General features: G+C 53.6%; 1 protein-coding gene across 2 annotated transcripts; it reads left to right on the top strand.

Moving 5' to 3' along the window:
- Positions 1-979: 979 nt before the first annotated feature.
- CLK2 (CDC like kinase 2) lies at positions 980-12795 on the top strand. 2 transcript variants are annotated; one of them, XM_058042793.1, is made up of 12 exons: positions 980-1149; positions 5836-6079; positions 7697-7790; positions 8139-8205; positions 8634-8750; positions 8939-9105; positions 9495-9589; positions 9846-9975; positions 10602-10684; positions 10896-10975; positions 11097-11187; positions 11971-12795. In XM_058042793.1, exons 1-12 carry the CDS (start codon positions 980-982, stop codon positions 12151-12153), a joined length of 1521 nt encoding a protein of 506 aa, XP_057898776.1. In that variant the 3' UTR covers positions 12154-12795. The 2 variants fall into 2 exon arrangements, with proteins under 2 accessions (XP_057898776.1, XP_057898775.1); XM_058042792.1 differs by having other exon boundaries at positions 7694-7790.
- The last annotated feature ends 1261 nt before the right edge of the window (positions 12796-14056 follow it).

Below are 14056 nucleotides of genomic sequence, written 5' to 3'. Positions count from 1 at the left end.
GTCCCCACAGATCCCTGAGTGTCCCTGCTGTCCCCACGGGTCTCTGACAGTCCCCACTGTCCCCACAGATGCTGCACTCCCGAAGGTACCGCTCATCGGAGCGCAGCAGCCACGGCAGTTACCACAGGGTCCCTGCTGTCCCCATGGGTGTCCCTGCTGTCTCCCTGCTGTCCCCACAGATCCCTGAGTGTCCCTGCTGCCCCCATAGGTTCTCTGACTGTCCATGACTGTCCCTGCTGTCCCCACGGGTCCCTGAGTGTCCCCACTGTCCCCACAGATGCCGCACTCCCGAAGGTACCGCTCGTTGGAGCGCAGCAGCCGCAGCAGTTACCACGGGGTCCCTGCTGTCCCCCCACTGTCCCCACGGGTCCCTGAGTGTCCCTGCTGTCCCCACGGGTCCCTGAGTGTCCCCACTGTCCCCACGGGTCCCTGAGTGTCCCCGCTGTCCCCACAGATGCCGCACTCCCGAAGGTACCGCTCGTCGGAGTGCAGCAGCCGCGGCAGTTACCATGGGGTCCCTGCTGTCCCCCCGCTGTCCCCACAGGTCCCTGACTGTCACTGCTGTCCCCCCGGGTCCCTGAGTGTCCCCACTGTCCCCACAGATGCCGCACTCCCGAAGGTACCGCTCGTCGGAGCGCAGCAGCCGCGGCAGTTACCACGGGGTCCCTGCTGTCCCCTCGCTGTCCCCACAGATCCCTGAGTGTCCCTGCTGTCCCCACGGGTCCCTGAGTGTCCCTGCTGTCCCCATAGGTTCTCTGACTGTCCATGACTGTCCCTGCTGTCCCCATGGGGTCCCCAACAGTCCCTGCTGTCCCCACAGATGCCGCACTCCCGAAGGTACCGCTCGTCGGAGCGCAGCAGCCACGGCAGTTACCACGGGGTCCCTGCTGTCCCCCCGCTGTCCCCACAGATCCCTGAGTGTCCCTGCTGTCCCCACGGGTCCCTGACTGTCCCTGCTGTCCCCTTGCTGTCCCCACAGATGCCGCACTCCCGAAGGTACCGCTCGTCGGAGCGCAGCAGCCGCGGCAGTTACCACGAGCGCTACCGGAGCCGCAAGCACAAGCGGCGGCGGACGCGGTCCCGGTCCAGCAGCAGCGAGCGGGACCGGCGGCACCGGCGGGAGGACAGCTACCACGTCCGATCCCGGAGGTGAGAGGGGCTCTCAGCTGCCCCCCTGCACGGGCTGACACGGGGGCTGAGCTGGGAGGGACCTCTGGGGTCACCCAGGGCTCAGGGATGCGGCCAGGTGGGTTTGGGATGGCTCCAGAGAGGGAGGTGCCATGCTCGGCCTGGGCTGCTGTGGCAACAACTTCCTGTCGCTGGGCACCACTGGAAAAATGTCTGGCATCTGCCTTGGAGATATTGATGGGGATGTCCTTAAAGAGGGAGGTGCCGTGCTCGGCCTGGGCAGCTGTGCCAGTGCTCTGCAACCCTCTGTGCCAACAACTTCCCGTCACTGGGCGCCACTGAAAAGTGTCTGGCACTGTCCTGGCATCTGCCTTTGAGATACTGATGTGGGATGTCCTCTGAGAGGGAAATGCCATGCTTGCCCTGGGCAGCGGTGCCAGTGCTCTGCCACTCTCCATGGGAAGAAATTCTTCCTTGTGTTGAGGTAGAGTGTGGTGTGTTTTAGTTTTTGGCCATTGCTCCCCATCCTGTTGCTTGGCACTAAAAAAGTGTCTGGCACCATCCTGGTATCTGCCTTGGAGATCCTGATGTGGGATTCTTCAGAAAGGGAGGTGCCATGCTCAGCCTGGGCAGCTGTGCCAGTGCTCTGCCACCCTCTGTGGGACTAAATTCTTCCTTTTGTTGAAGTAGAACGTGCTTTAGTTTATGGTTTTGCTCCCCATCCTGTCACTGGGCACCACTGAAAAGTGTCTGGCACTGTCCTGGCACCTGCATTGGAGATCCTGATGTGGGATGTCCCTAAAGAGGGAGGTGCCAGGCTTGGCCTGGGCAGCAGTGCCAGTGCTCTGCAACCCTCTGTGGGACTAAATTCTTCCTTTTGTTGAAGTAGAATGTGCCTTAGTTTATGGTTTTGCTGCCCATCCTGTCACTGGGCACCACTGAAAAGTGGCACCGTCCTGGCACCTGCCTTTGATATATTGATGTGAGGTGTCCTCTCAGAGGGAAATGCCATGCTTGCCCTGGGCAGCTGTGCCAGTGCTCTGCCCTGCTCTGGGAACAGCTTCCTTGTGTTGAGGTAGAGCATGGTGTGTTTTAGTTCATGGTTTTGCTGCCCATCCTGTCCCTGGGCACCACTGCAAAGAGTCTGGCACCATCCTGGCACCTGCCTTGGAGGCACTGATGTGCAATAATGAGATTTCCTCTCAGTCATCTCCAGGCTAACGAGGCCCATCTCCCTCAGTCTCTGCTCATTAAGGGAGATGCTGCAGTCCCTCAATCATGGCCGAGTCATCCATTCTCAGCCAGGTTCCAGGGCTGCTCTGAGCTGTCACAGCCTGGGCAGTGCTTGTCACCAAAGCCCCTCACTCCCCTCTTAGGGGAACTTCCCTGTGTGGCACCCAGAGCCCCACTGGCAGTGCCACTGCACCCCCTGGGCTGGGACTGAGCCCCTTCAGTGACCCAATGTTTGCCCTGTTTGACTCCCTACACACCCCACACTCCCAGTCAGACCAGTTTCCTTACTGGTTTCTCACAGCAGGTTCTCTCAGACATCTCAATCCTTAAAAATCTCGGTGCAATAACAAAGAAACAGCTCTAGCTGGTGCCTTCAAGGAGGGGTCCTGAACAAAGGACCCTCTGAGCTTTTATCCCTTCACAGTTTCAGTACAGGAAGATCTGGGGTCCCTCAGTGTCCCTCACCTGGCTGGGACACAGATCCCTGTCCCCTTTGTTGTGCCAAGGGTTGGCAGCTCATGGCTTCTTGCCTTGGGCTCCCTCAAAGCACTGCAAAAGTTTTGGTGTTCCAAACATAACAAGGACATGGAACTGTTGGAACAGGTCCAGAGGAGGCTGGGAAGTTGTTAAGAGAACTGGAACACCTTCCTCATGGAGAAGGGCTGGGAGAGTTTTCCAGGCTGGACAAGAGAAGGTTTTGGGAGAATTGGGACTGGAAGAGTTTCTAGGCTGGGGAAAAGAAGGTTGTGAGAGAATTTGGGCTGGGAGCGTTTTCCAGCCTGGAGAAGAGAAGGCTGTGAGAGAATTTGGGCTGGAGAAGAGAAGGTTGTGAGAGAATTTAGGCTGGAAGAGTTTTCCAGCCTGGAGAAGAGAAAGTTGTGAGAGAATTGGGACTGGGAGCATTTTCCAGCCTGCAGAAGAGAAGGTTGTGAGAGAATTTAGGCTGGAAGAGTTTTCCAGCCTGGAGGAGAGAAAGTTGTGAGAGAATTGGGGCTGGAAGAGTTTCTAGCCTGGGGAGAAGGTGGTTGTGAGAAAATTTGGGCTGGGAGAATTTTCCAGCTTGGAGAAGTTTGTGAGAGAATTTGGGCTGGGAGAGTTTTCCAGCCTGGAGAAGAGAAGGTTTTGGGAGAATTGGGACTGGAAGAGTTTCTAGCCAGGGGAAAAGAAGGTTGTGAGAGAATTGGGGCTGGGAGCGTTTTCCAGCCTGGAGAAGAGAAGGCTGTGAGAGAATTGGGGTTGGAGAAGAGAAGGTTGTGAGAGAATTTAGGCTGCAAGAGTTTTCCAGCCTGGAGAAGAGAAAGTTGTGAGAGAATTGGGACTGGGAGAATTTTCCAGCCTGGTGAAGAGACGGTTGTGAGAGAATTGGGACTGGAAGATTTTCTAGCCTGGGGAGAAGGTGGTTGTGAGAAAATTTGGGCTGGGAGAATTTTGCAGCTTGGAGGAGAGAAGGTTGTGAGAGAATTGGGACTGGGAGAGTTTCTAGCCTGGAGAAGAGAAGGTTGTGGAGAATTTGGGCTGGAAGAGTGTTCCAGGCTGGAGAAGAGAAGGTTGTGGATAATTTGGGCTGGGAGAGTTTTCCAGCTGGAAAAGAGAAGTTTGTGAGAGAATTTGGGCTGGGAGAGTTTCTAGCCTGGACAAGAGAAGGTTTTGTGAAGACCTCTCAGCACCTTCCAGTGTTAAAAGGGGCCTACAAGGAAGGTGGAGAGGGACCCTCCATGAGGAGCTGTAGTGACAGGATGAGGAGCAATGGGTACAAATTGAAAGAGAGAGAATTTAGGCTAGACAATGAGGAAGATCTTCCCTGTGAGGGTGGTGAGACACTGGCACACAGCTTGGATGGGGCTGCCCCAACCCTGTCAGTGTTCTCTAGGCCAGACTGGACAAGGCAATGATGATCTTCAAGTCCACTCCAGCCCCTCAGCATTCCCCAGTGCAGGAATGTGCTCCATGCTGACGGAGTGACCAAATTATTCTTTGTCTGCTTAAAAAAAGCAAAAAGCCCAGAAGTTCCTCTCCCAATTTGGTACAAAGACACCTCATAGGACCTTTGGGACTTCACCTCAGACCTGGGGCTGCCCCATTGGACAGAGGCCAAGAGGTCCAGCCTAGGTAATTTGTTGGACAGTAATTCACTAGAAAAAGAAGAGAACAAAGGAGATAATCCCTTTTGTGGGATGTTTCAGCAGGAGCAAGGACCTCTTTCCCCCAGCTCAGTTCTTCTCTGTAAGAGCTTTGTTATTTTGCCTTTTATTAAACCTTTTCCCAACACTACCTCAGAAGCCATCCTGTTAGTTTTTTGCCATTTGTGGTAGTTGGGCTATCTCAGGTGTGTGGGTTCCTCTGAGAGCAAAAATCGAGTCAGGGACAGTTTTTCTCTGTGAGAACTTTGTTATTTTGCCTTTTATTAACGCTTTTTCCATTTCCAACATTACCTCAGAGCCCAACCTGTTTGGTTTTTGCCATTTGGGGTAGCTGGACTATCTCAGGTGTGCTGGGTTCCTCTGAGAGCAAGAACCTCATGCCCCTGGCTCAGTTTTTCTCTGTAAGAGATTTTTTATTTTGCTTTTTATTAAACCTTTTTCCAACACTACCCCATCCTGCTACTTTTATACCATTTGGGGTAGCTGGGCTGTCTCAGGTGTGCTGGGTTCCTCTGAGAGCCAAAACAGAACCAGGGACAAGAGGTTTTTCTCAGTAAGAGCTTCTTCACTTTGCCTTTCCCAACACTACCTTGGAAGCCACCCTGCTACTTTTTTGCCATTTGGGGTAGCTGGGCTATCTGAGGTGTGTGGGTTCCTCTGAGAGCAAAAATGGAGCCAGGGACAGTTTTTCTCTCTGAAAGCTTTGTTATTTTGCCTTTTATTAACCCTTTTTCCATTTCCAACACTACCTCATAAACCATCCTGCTACTTTTACACCATTTGAGGTAGCTGGACTATCTCCGGTGGGATGGGTTCCTCTGAGAGCAAAAATCGAGCCAGGGGCAAGCGTTTTTTCTCTCTAAGAGCTTCTTTATTTCGCCTTTCATTAAACCTTTTCCAACACTCCCACAGAACCCAATCCTGCTACTTTTATACCATTTGGGGTAGCTGGGCTGTTTCAGGTGTGCTGGATTCCTCTGAGAGCAAAAATCAAGCCAGGAGCACGAGATTTTTCTCTGTAAGAGTTTTGTAATTTCGCCTTTTATGAAACCTTTTCCCAGCACTCCCACAGAACCCACCCTGCTACTTTTATACCATTTGGAATAGCTGGACTATCTCAGGTGTGTTGGGTTCCTCTGAGAGCAAAAATCGAGCCAGGCGCACGAGATTTTTTCTCTCTAAGAGCTTCTTCATTTCGCCTTTCATGAAACCTTTTTCCAACACTCCCACAGAGCCCACCCTGCTACTTTTATACCATTTGGGCTATCTCAGGTGTTCTGGATCCCTCTTAGAAGGACTAACCCCTTCCCCTGTCCCCATCCCCCGCGCCCAGCTACGACGACCACTCGGCAGACCGCAGGGCCTACGACCGCCGTTACTGTGACAGCTACCGGCGCAACGACTACAGCCGCGAGCGGGGCGACGCCTCCTACTACGAGCCCGAGTACCGGCAGCATTCCTACGAGTACCGGCAGCGCTCCCGGGACCGCGAGGGCAGCTACCGCAGCTGCAAAAGCAGCCGGCGTAAGCACAGGCGGAGGCGGCGCCGCAGCCGGTCCTTTAGCCGCTCCTCATCGGTGAGTATCCTGCTGTGCCGTGCCTGCCCTGTAACCTTGCTCTCTCTCCCCCAGGTGCTGAGCTGGGTAAGTAGAAAAATTCACTTTCTAAACGCTCTGTCGGAGTCGGATTGAGGTCTGTGTGTGTGTGCGTGTGTTGTTTGGAGGAGTTGTTGTTGTTGCTCGCGTCCCTTGCGCGCCGCGGTTGGCGCTGCCCGGTGCCAGCTGGGCACGGGTGGCTCAGGTCCTCTCTCAGTGGGAGGGACAGGAGTGCCCGGCGAGGCTGACGGGTCCCCAGGGTGGTGCTGCATCTCCTCCCATTCAGTGATGCTCGTGGAGGAGCCCCAGCCAGGCAGGGTTTGTGCAAGGCTCGAAGAGCCAGCGCTCAGCTGGTGCCAGTCCCAGAGAGCCTGGGACAGGTGGCTGCCCCTGTGGTCCCTGTTTCGGGCCCTGGCTCTGAGCAGGATCCTCCTGGCTGGGCCCAGCTGATGTGGGCTTTGTGGAGGAGCAGAGCTTTTGGAGCACTGAGCTCAGGTGGAGGCAGAACCATCCCAGGCTCTTCCCGGAAGCATCCCTGGCTTTCTCTTCTTGTCTGTTCTGCTGTTCACCTTCCACTTCTGTTAGACCCCAGACACATTCTCTGCTCTGTGTGTGGAGCTCTCAGTGTTGTCTGGTCTGTTCTGGCTCTGTGTCCAGGGAGGGGATTGGGGGCTGGATTTGGGTCCCAAGTCTGCTGGCTGGTTGCTCCCAAGTATGGGGATACTTAGCTGAGGAACCGAAGGCAGGAATTTTCTCTTCTCCAGCATAAACCTCTTATCTGCCTCATCCCAGGGCTGTCCCAGTTCCCTGTTGGGTTCTGCTTCTCTTCTGGAAGTTAGTCCTTCCAGGATCAGCTTCTTTGGGGGAGGGTCTAGGAAGAAGTGTCCATCTTTCCCCAGGCAGTCACTGGGAACTTTCCATTTTGGATGGATCATTGTATCTAAAGCTGCTTTTCTGAAATCTCGGAGTTCATCTTCCCCTGAGTGTCGGGGCTGGGGGAAGCTGTGTGGGAGGTTATTGGAGTGGGATAGGGGTGCCTGTGGGGGCAGCCTGGGCTTGTGCAGGAGCTGCCAGCCAGCACGTGCCTCCTGCTGCCCCTGCTCTGCGGCGTGCTCAGGCAGTCCCCAGGACCCGAAGGCCGGTGCTGTTCCTCTCTGAGCCCCTGTGGGAGCAAGAACAGCCAGCCCTTTCCATGCCCCTCAGCTCCCTCACTCTGACAGCTCTGCTGTCACACTGGTTCGGGTTGGGGCTGTTTGTAGGTTCTTTTTTTTCTTATTTTTTTCTTTTTTTTTTTTTTTCCTTTTTCTTTTTTTTTTTTTTCCTTTTTTTTTTTTTTTCTTTTTTTGCTACAACGAAAAAGCAAACTGTTTTTTTCTTTTCTGAGCTAGTGTGTTGTATCTTGACATGTTCCCTTGCAATATCCCTATCGTTATATATTCCTCTGTGCCGTATGAATTGGCTGGGAATCTCCTCCTGCAACCCCTCCTCAAACAACCATGTGAATTTCCAAACCAACCAATGCGTGACGCTGGCTGCTGCTGCGCTGGTTTGAAAATCTGATTGGTGAATGATGAATTCCCTGTCTGCCTGGGCCAGCAGCGGAGTCGACAGAGCAGCAGAAGGGCCAAGAGTGTGGAGGACGACGACGAGGGGCATCTGATCTATCGCGTCGGCGACTGGCTACAAGAAAGATGTACAGCCAAATCGTAACATAATTTAGCTCTCTAGTTAAGCTCCCATCGCAGTCGCAGATCTGTCTTATCTTTCTGTTTCATTTTATTTTCATTGTTTATTAAAGAGAAAACCCTCTCCTTTTCCTTCCCCTTTTGTTAAAGCTACGTTTATATTGTGTATTGTTACTGAAGTGCCAGGGAAATTAGGGCAGCTGCCTTGTGCAGCCGGTGTCAGCCTTCCGCTGCTCCGGTCTCTCCAGCTGTGTGCAGGATAGGTGTTGCAATGCATTCTCCTCTGCCCTGTGTATCGCTGCAGCCAGGTCCTGCTCCCTCTCTCAGCTCCTTCCCTCTCCTTCTCTCCCTCCCAGATGAGATTATCAGCACCCTGGGGGAAGGGACCTTCGGCAGAGTGGTGCAGTGCATGGATCACCGGAGGTATGTGGGGAAAGGGGGAGACCACAGCTGGGGGTGAAAATCACTCTCTTGGTTTTCGATATTCTCTGCTGCTCCAGGCTCTCACCCTCTTTGTGTTGCCCATGTGCTGGGGGAAGCTTCAGGGCTGTTTAGTAGGGAGGGAAAGGGACATCTTTGGTGGACACACCTGCTTGAGCAAGGGAGGCTGGTCAGAAGGTCCCTTCCACAGGGCACAGCCTCTTTTACCTGCTCAGGGCTCACCTGGTGCTTTCTTCCTGTTTCTCCCACAGGGTTGTTTTGTAGGGAGGGAAAGGGACACCTTTGGTGGACACCCCTTAATATTAACCTGCTTGGGCAAGGGAGGCTGGTCAGAAGATCCCTTCCACAGGGCACAGCTTCTTTTATCTACTCAGGGCTCAGTTTGTGCTTTCTTCCTGTTTCTCCCACAGGGGTGGTGCGCGCGTTGCTCTGAAAATCATTAAAAACGTGGAGAAATACAAAGAGGCTGCTCGACTGGAAATCAACGTGCTGGAGAAAATCAACGAGAAGGATCCTGAGAACACAAAGTGAGTGTGCTCCTGGTGTTCAGCAGGAAGGGCTGGTTTCAGGGCTGGGGTGGAACGGGTGCTGGGTGTTGTGTGGTTGAAGGTGATCCTGGATAGTTTTGGAAGCATCTTGGCTCGCTGTGAGGTACAGACTGAGCAGGGAAAGGAGGAGCCTGCAGAGCTGTTCCCAACTGGAATGTTTCTGTCAGTCTCTGTGTCAGGATGTTTGACTGGTTTGACTACCACGGCCACATGTGCATCTCCTTCGAGCTGCTGGGGCTCAGCACCTTTGATTTCCTGAAGGATAACAACTACCTGCCTTACCCCATCCACCAAGTACGGCACATGGCCTTCCAAGTGTGCCAGGCTGTGAAGTGTAAGTGTTCCTGCTGCTCTCCTGTGCTTTGGGCTCACCTGGGGAGCTGAGTAGGTTGCACTTCTGCAACTGGTGGCCCAGAGCAACAAGTTTTTGCTGTGGTTCTGAGCCCTGAGCCTTCCTGCCCCTCTGGGAATGAATCCTCTTCATTTTCTGGTGCTTGTGGGCTGGCAGTAGCTCAGAGCACTCCAGCATCCACCCCCCTGCACCTTCTGGCGATCAATACAATAAATCTTTGTGCTTCTGGTAAAGCACCATGGCCTGGGCTTTGCCTGGCTGTTCACACCCAGGTTGAAATGTGGCTTAAACTGGTGCCAGTGATGGCTTTTGGGGGGGTGTAGCCTCGTTCTGCTTCTCTCCCCTCACCCAAACTCTCTTTTCTCCCTCAGTTCTGCATGACAATAAACTCACCCACACTGACCTCAAGCCAGAGAACATCCTCTTTGTGAACTCTGACTACGAGCTCTCCTACAACCTGGAGAAGGTAACACATAACACACAGCCTCACTTGGCTCTCCTCTTGGTGTCCCTGAGGGGTCAGACACAGCCCCAGGGGACGTGGGCTCCCTGCAGTCCTTGAGGGCTTTGCATGACCTGCCAGGCAGTGCTGAGTGAGCCGTGGCTGTGCTGGGAGCTGCTTTGGGGCTGCCAAAGCTTTCCCCTGCCGTGGTGCCCTCAGCTGGGTGAAGCAGGGTTTGGAGGGGCTGCCAGGTGATGGATCCCATTGTCCCCCCCTGCAGAAACGGGACGAGAGGAGCGTGAAGAGCACGGCCATCAGGGTGGTGGACTTTGGCAGTGCCACCTTTGACCACGAGCATCACAGCACCATCGTGTCCACCAGGCACTACCGAGCCCCTGAAGTCATCCTGGGTAAGGTGCCCCTGGGTCTCTGCCCCTTGTACCCCGCTGGGATGGGGAGTGTTGGGCATCCACATCATTCAGGAGCTTTCTGGGTTTGCCCTGGGAGATGGGAAGTTGATTTAACAGCTCTGCAGTGCTGTTTCCTGGGACCTCCATGGTGACAGCCCTGTCATTGTTCTGGGTTTGTTCCCCCTGGAGAAAAGGAGGTTCAGGGGGGGGGATCCTCTCACTCTCCACAGCTTCCTCATGAGGGTTTGGGCTCTGCTCCCAGGGAGCAAGGAGAAATGGCCTCAAGTTGTGCCAGGGTTGGACATCAGGAGGAATTTCTTCCTGGAAAGGGTGGTCAGGCATTGGAAGGGGCTGCCCAAGGAGGTTTGGAGTCCCCATTCCTGGAGGTGTCCAAGGAGTGGCTCGATGTGGCACTGAGTGTCCTGGACTGGGATTGGTCACAGGTTGGAGTTGGTGATTCCATGATCCACCATCAGCTGAGCAGTATATTGAAAGCAGAGCACCAGAAGCCTGGCTGGAATAGGATGTTATTTATTTTTTTATTAGTTATTTATTTTTAAAAGAAAGAGGAATTTGGACTCTTGGGTTGTAACTGGATCATTTATTTAAACAACATTGTTTTTCAGAGCTTGGCTGGAGCCAGCCCTGTGATGTGTGGAGTATTGGCTGCATCATCTTTGAGTATTATGTGGGTTTCACCCTTTTCCAGGTGAGAACTGTGTGGTGTGGGTGCTTCCCAACTGGTGAGAGGATGCTGGCTGCTTCCCTGAGACTGATGGGGGTCCCTCCATCCCTGCAGTCCCGTGGAGACACCCAAGGTGTTGGCCAGGATGGGGGTTCTGGGTGGGGGAACACCCAGGGCTGGAGGCAGAACCACTGCAATCTATTCCATGCCTTCCCTTTCCATTTCTCCCTGCCAGACACACGACAACCGGGAGCACCTGGCCATGATGGAGAGGATTTTGGGGCCAATTCCTTCTCGAATGGTCCGCAAGACAAGGTGAGCAAAGCCAGCCCTCCTGCTGCCACGGGCAGTGCTTCACCCTGGGGGAAATGCCACTTTGTCCCACTGGGGCTGGCACCTTGCTGCTGTGTAACCTGCTGTCCCTTTATTCTGACAGGAAACAGAAATATTTCTACCACGGCCGCCTGGACTGGGACGAGAACACCTCAGCTGGACGCTACGTTCGGGAGAACTGCAAACCACTGCGGGTGAGGCAGCTTGGCCCCTGCTCAGCTTCTCCCTCTGGGCAAGCCTGGAGTTTGGCATTGCTTTTTGGCTGCTTGGGTTAACCTATCTAAAAAAGAAATGTAGGATTTTCACTTTGTCTGATAGTAGTATAAGCATTTATATGGGTGTACTAGCTGGCTTGACTGAAAACAAAGTTTTTCTAGCAGCATCTTTAATATCTGTTAATACAGGTTGAGAGCAAAAATCGAGCTAGGGACAGTTTTTCTCTGTAAGAACTTTGTTATTTTGCCTTTTATTAGCCCTTTTTCCATTTCCAACACTACCTCATAAACCATCCTGCTACTTTTATACCATTTGGGATAGCTAGGCTGTCTCCGGTGTGCTGGGTTCCTCTGAGAGCAAAAATGGAGCCAGGGGCAAGCGTTTTTTCTCTCTAAGAGCTTTGTTATTTTATTTTTTATTAAACCTTTTTCTGACACTACCTCAGAGCCCACCCTGCTACTTTTATACCATTTGAGGTAGCTGGACTATCTCAGGTGTGTGGGTTCCTCTGAGAGCAAAAACAAAACCAGGGACAAGAGGTTTTTCTCAGTAAGAGCTTCTTCATTTCGCCTTTCATTAAACCCTTTCCCAACACTACCTTGGAAGCCATCCTGCTACTTTTATACCATTTGGGGTAGCTGGGCTGTCTCAGGTGGGATGGGTTCCTCTGAGAGCAAAAACAGAACCAGGGACAAGAGGTTTTTCTCAGTTCTTCTTCTTCATTTCGCCTTTCATTAAACCCTTTTCCCCTCCACCTGCAGCGATACCTGACCTCGGAGGCTGAGGACCATCACCGCCTGTTCGACCTCATCGAGAGCATGCTGGAGTACGAGCCCTCCAAGCGTGTCACCCTGGCTGAGGCCCTCAAGCACCCCTTCTTTGACATGCTGGGCATGGAGCCCAGCACAAAAATGTGGGACTCGAGCCGGGACATCAGCCGGTGACGCCACAGGTGCCAGCCAGCCCTCGGATTCTAGCCCCCGTGGAGGCCTGTGTGATTTCTATTCAGACACTTGGTGCTTTTTTTTTTTTATATATATATATATATAAAAACATGAGATGAACTTCCTGGACACGTTTGTAAAGCTGTTAATATGTGAGATACTGTAAATAGCCCAGATTCTCTGTCGGCCTAGGAGCACCACGGGCCTGACCTGCTGTTGCTGCTGCTGTTCTTGTGAGGTGAGGGGGGGTCTGTGTGTCCGTGCTGTAAATACCTCTTGTCCTGTGTTGCTTTGTCTCCTGTTCCTGCCCCTCCTCGGTGTAAATACTCCAGGACTCGCAGCTCTCTGTAGCTTCTCTGTTTCCTTGTAAGTTATGGAACTGGTGGGACTGCATGGGAATTATTTTTTGGATCAATGTCATAGCCCATCCCCACACCAGAGTTTTATAAGAATTTTGTACAGTCTTTGTGAAAAATAAATATGAAGTGAATAAAGCACCTGGTCTGGGTTTGGCCTGACAGCTGCTGATCCTGGGGTTGTTCTGCTGTGCCCTGTGGGGGGAAGGAGAGGGGTGAAAGGAACTTTGTGGTCCTGCTGTATCCACCTACACTGAGTAGGAGCTGCTTTTGGCCCTCAGGGCTGCAGCTGGACCTGAGTAGATGCTGTTTTGTGGGGTAGAAAACCAGGGATTGGCTTTTTCTTCGTGCCCTGGGTCCAGTGTTGGGGTGGGAGGCAGAGAAGGGACAGGGAGGGTTCTCTTACCTGAAGGAACCTCTCAGCCTTAGCTGGGGTTGTCAGGAGCCCACATCCAGCTGTCCTACACCCACCCCAGGGCTGGCTGTGTCTTTTGGACTCTTCCCAGCTCTGCAGGGAGGCTGGGCCTTGGTTTGGGCTGTTCCCTGGGTGTTTTTTGGGCTGTGTCACAGCTGATGGCAGGGCCAGAGCCTCGCTGGGGTGTGGGTGACACATGATGTGCTCTGCTGTGGCACCATCAGGCTGTGCCAGGCTGTGCCCATGCAGAGGGGAAAGGAAATGTCTGCTTTCACTTGGAGTGAGTGTGGGGAGCCTCAGGGTGGCACTGAGCCATCTGCATGGGCCTCAAGAAGGTGACAGCCATCTCCATGGGCCTGTGAGAGCCTCAGGATGGGTGACACTGAGCCATCTCCATGGGCCTCAGGAAGGTGACACTGAGCCATCTCCATGGGCCTCAGGAAGGGTGACACTGAGCCATCTCCATGGGCCTCAGGATGGTGACACTGAGCCATCTCCATGGGCCTCAGGATGGTGACACTGAGCCATCTCCATGGGCCTCAAGAAGGTGACACTGAGCCATCTCCATGGGGCTCAGGATGGTGACACTGAGCCATCTCCATGGACCTCAGGAAGGGTGACACTGAGCCATCTCCATGGGCCTCAAGAAGGTGACAACCATCTCCATGGGCCTGTGAGAGCCTCAGGAAGGTGACACTGAGCCATCTCCATGGACCTCAGGAAGGGTGACACTGAGCCATCTGCATGGGCCTCAAGAAGGTGACAACCATCTCCATGGGCCTGTGAGGGCCTCAGGAAAGGTGACAGAGCCATCTCTGTGGGCCTCAGGAAGGTGACAACCATCTCCATGGGCCTGTGAGAGCCTCAGGAAGGTGACACTGAGCCATCTCCATGGACCTCAGGATGGGTGACACTGAGCCATCTCCATGGGTGATGTGAGAGCCTCAGGAAGGTGACACTGAGCCATCTCCATGGGTGATGTGAGAGCCTCAGGAAGGTGACACTGAGCCATCTCCATGGGTGATGTGAGAGCCTCAGGAAAGGTGACAGAGCCATCTCCATGGGCCTCAGGAAGGTGACACTGAGCCATCTCCATGGGCTTGTGACCCTCCCTGCGCCCAGCCCCACACCG

The sequence above is a fragment of the Melospiza georgiana genome, chromosome 33 (genome assembly GCF_028018845.1).
Source record: "Melospiza georgiana isolate bMelGeo1 chromosome 33, bMelGeo1.pri, whole genome shotgun sequence".
NCBI classification, from domain to species: Eukaryota; Metazoa; Chordata; class Aves; order Passeriformes; family Passerellidae; genus Melospiza; species Melospiza georgiana.
The sequence above is the reverse complement of the archived record's forward strand: the minus strand, read 5'-3'. Positions and strand labels throughout refer to the sequence as shown.

What these genes read in the sequence shown, in the direction of transcription:
- CLK2 (XM_058042792.1), top strand. Translation starts at nt 980, where the DNA reads ATGCCGCACTCCCGAAGGTACCGCTCGTCGGAGCGCAGCAGCCGCGGC. An exon ending in CAGTGCATGGATCACCGGAG is followed by an intron (nt 8,206 to 8,633) that starts GTATGTGGGGAA and finishes TTTCTCCCACAG; the next exon opens with GGGTGGTGCGCGCGTTGCTC. An exon ending in TCTCCTACAACCTGGAGAAG is followed by an intron (nt 9,590 to 9,845) that starts GTAACACATAAC and finishes CCCCCCCTGCAG; the next exon opens with AAACGGGACGAGAGGAGCGT.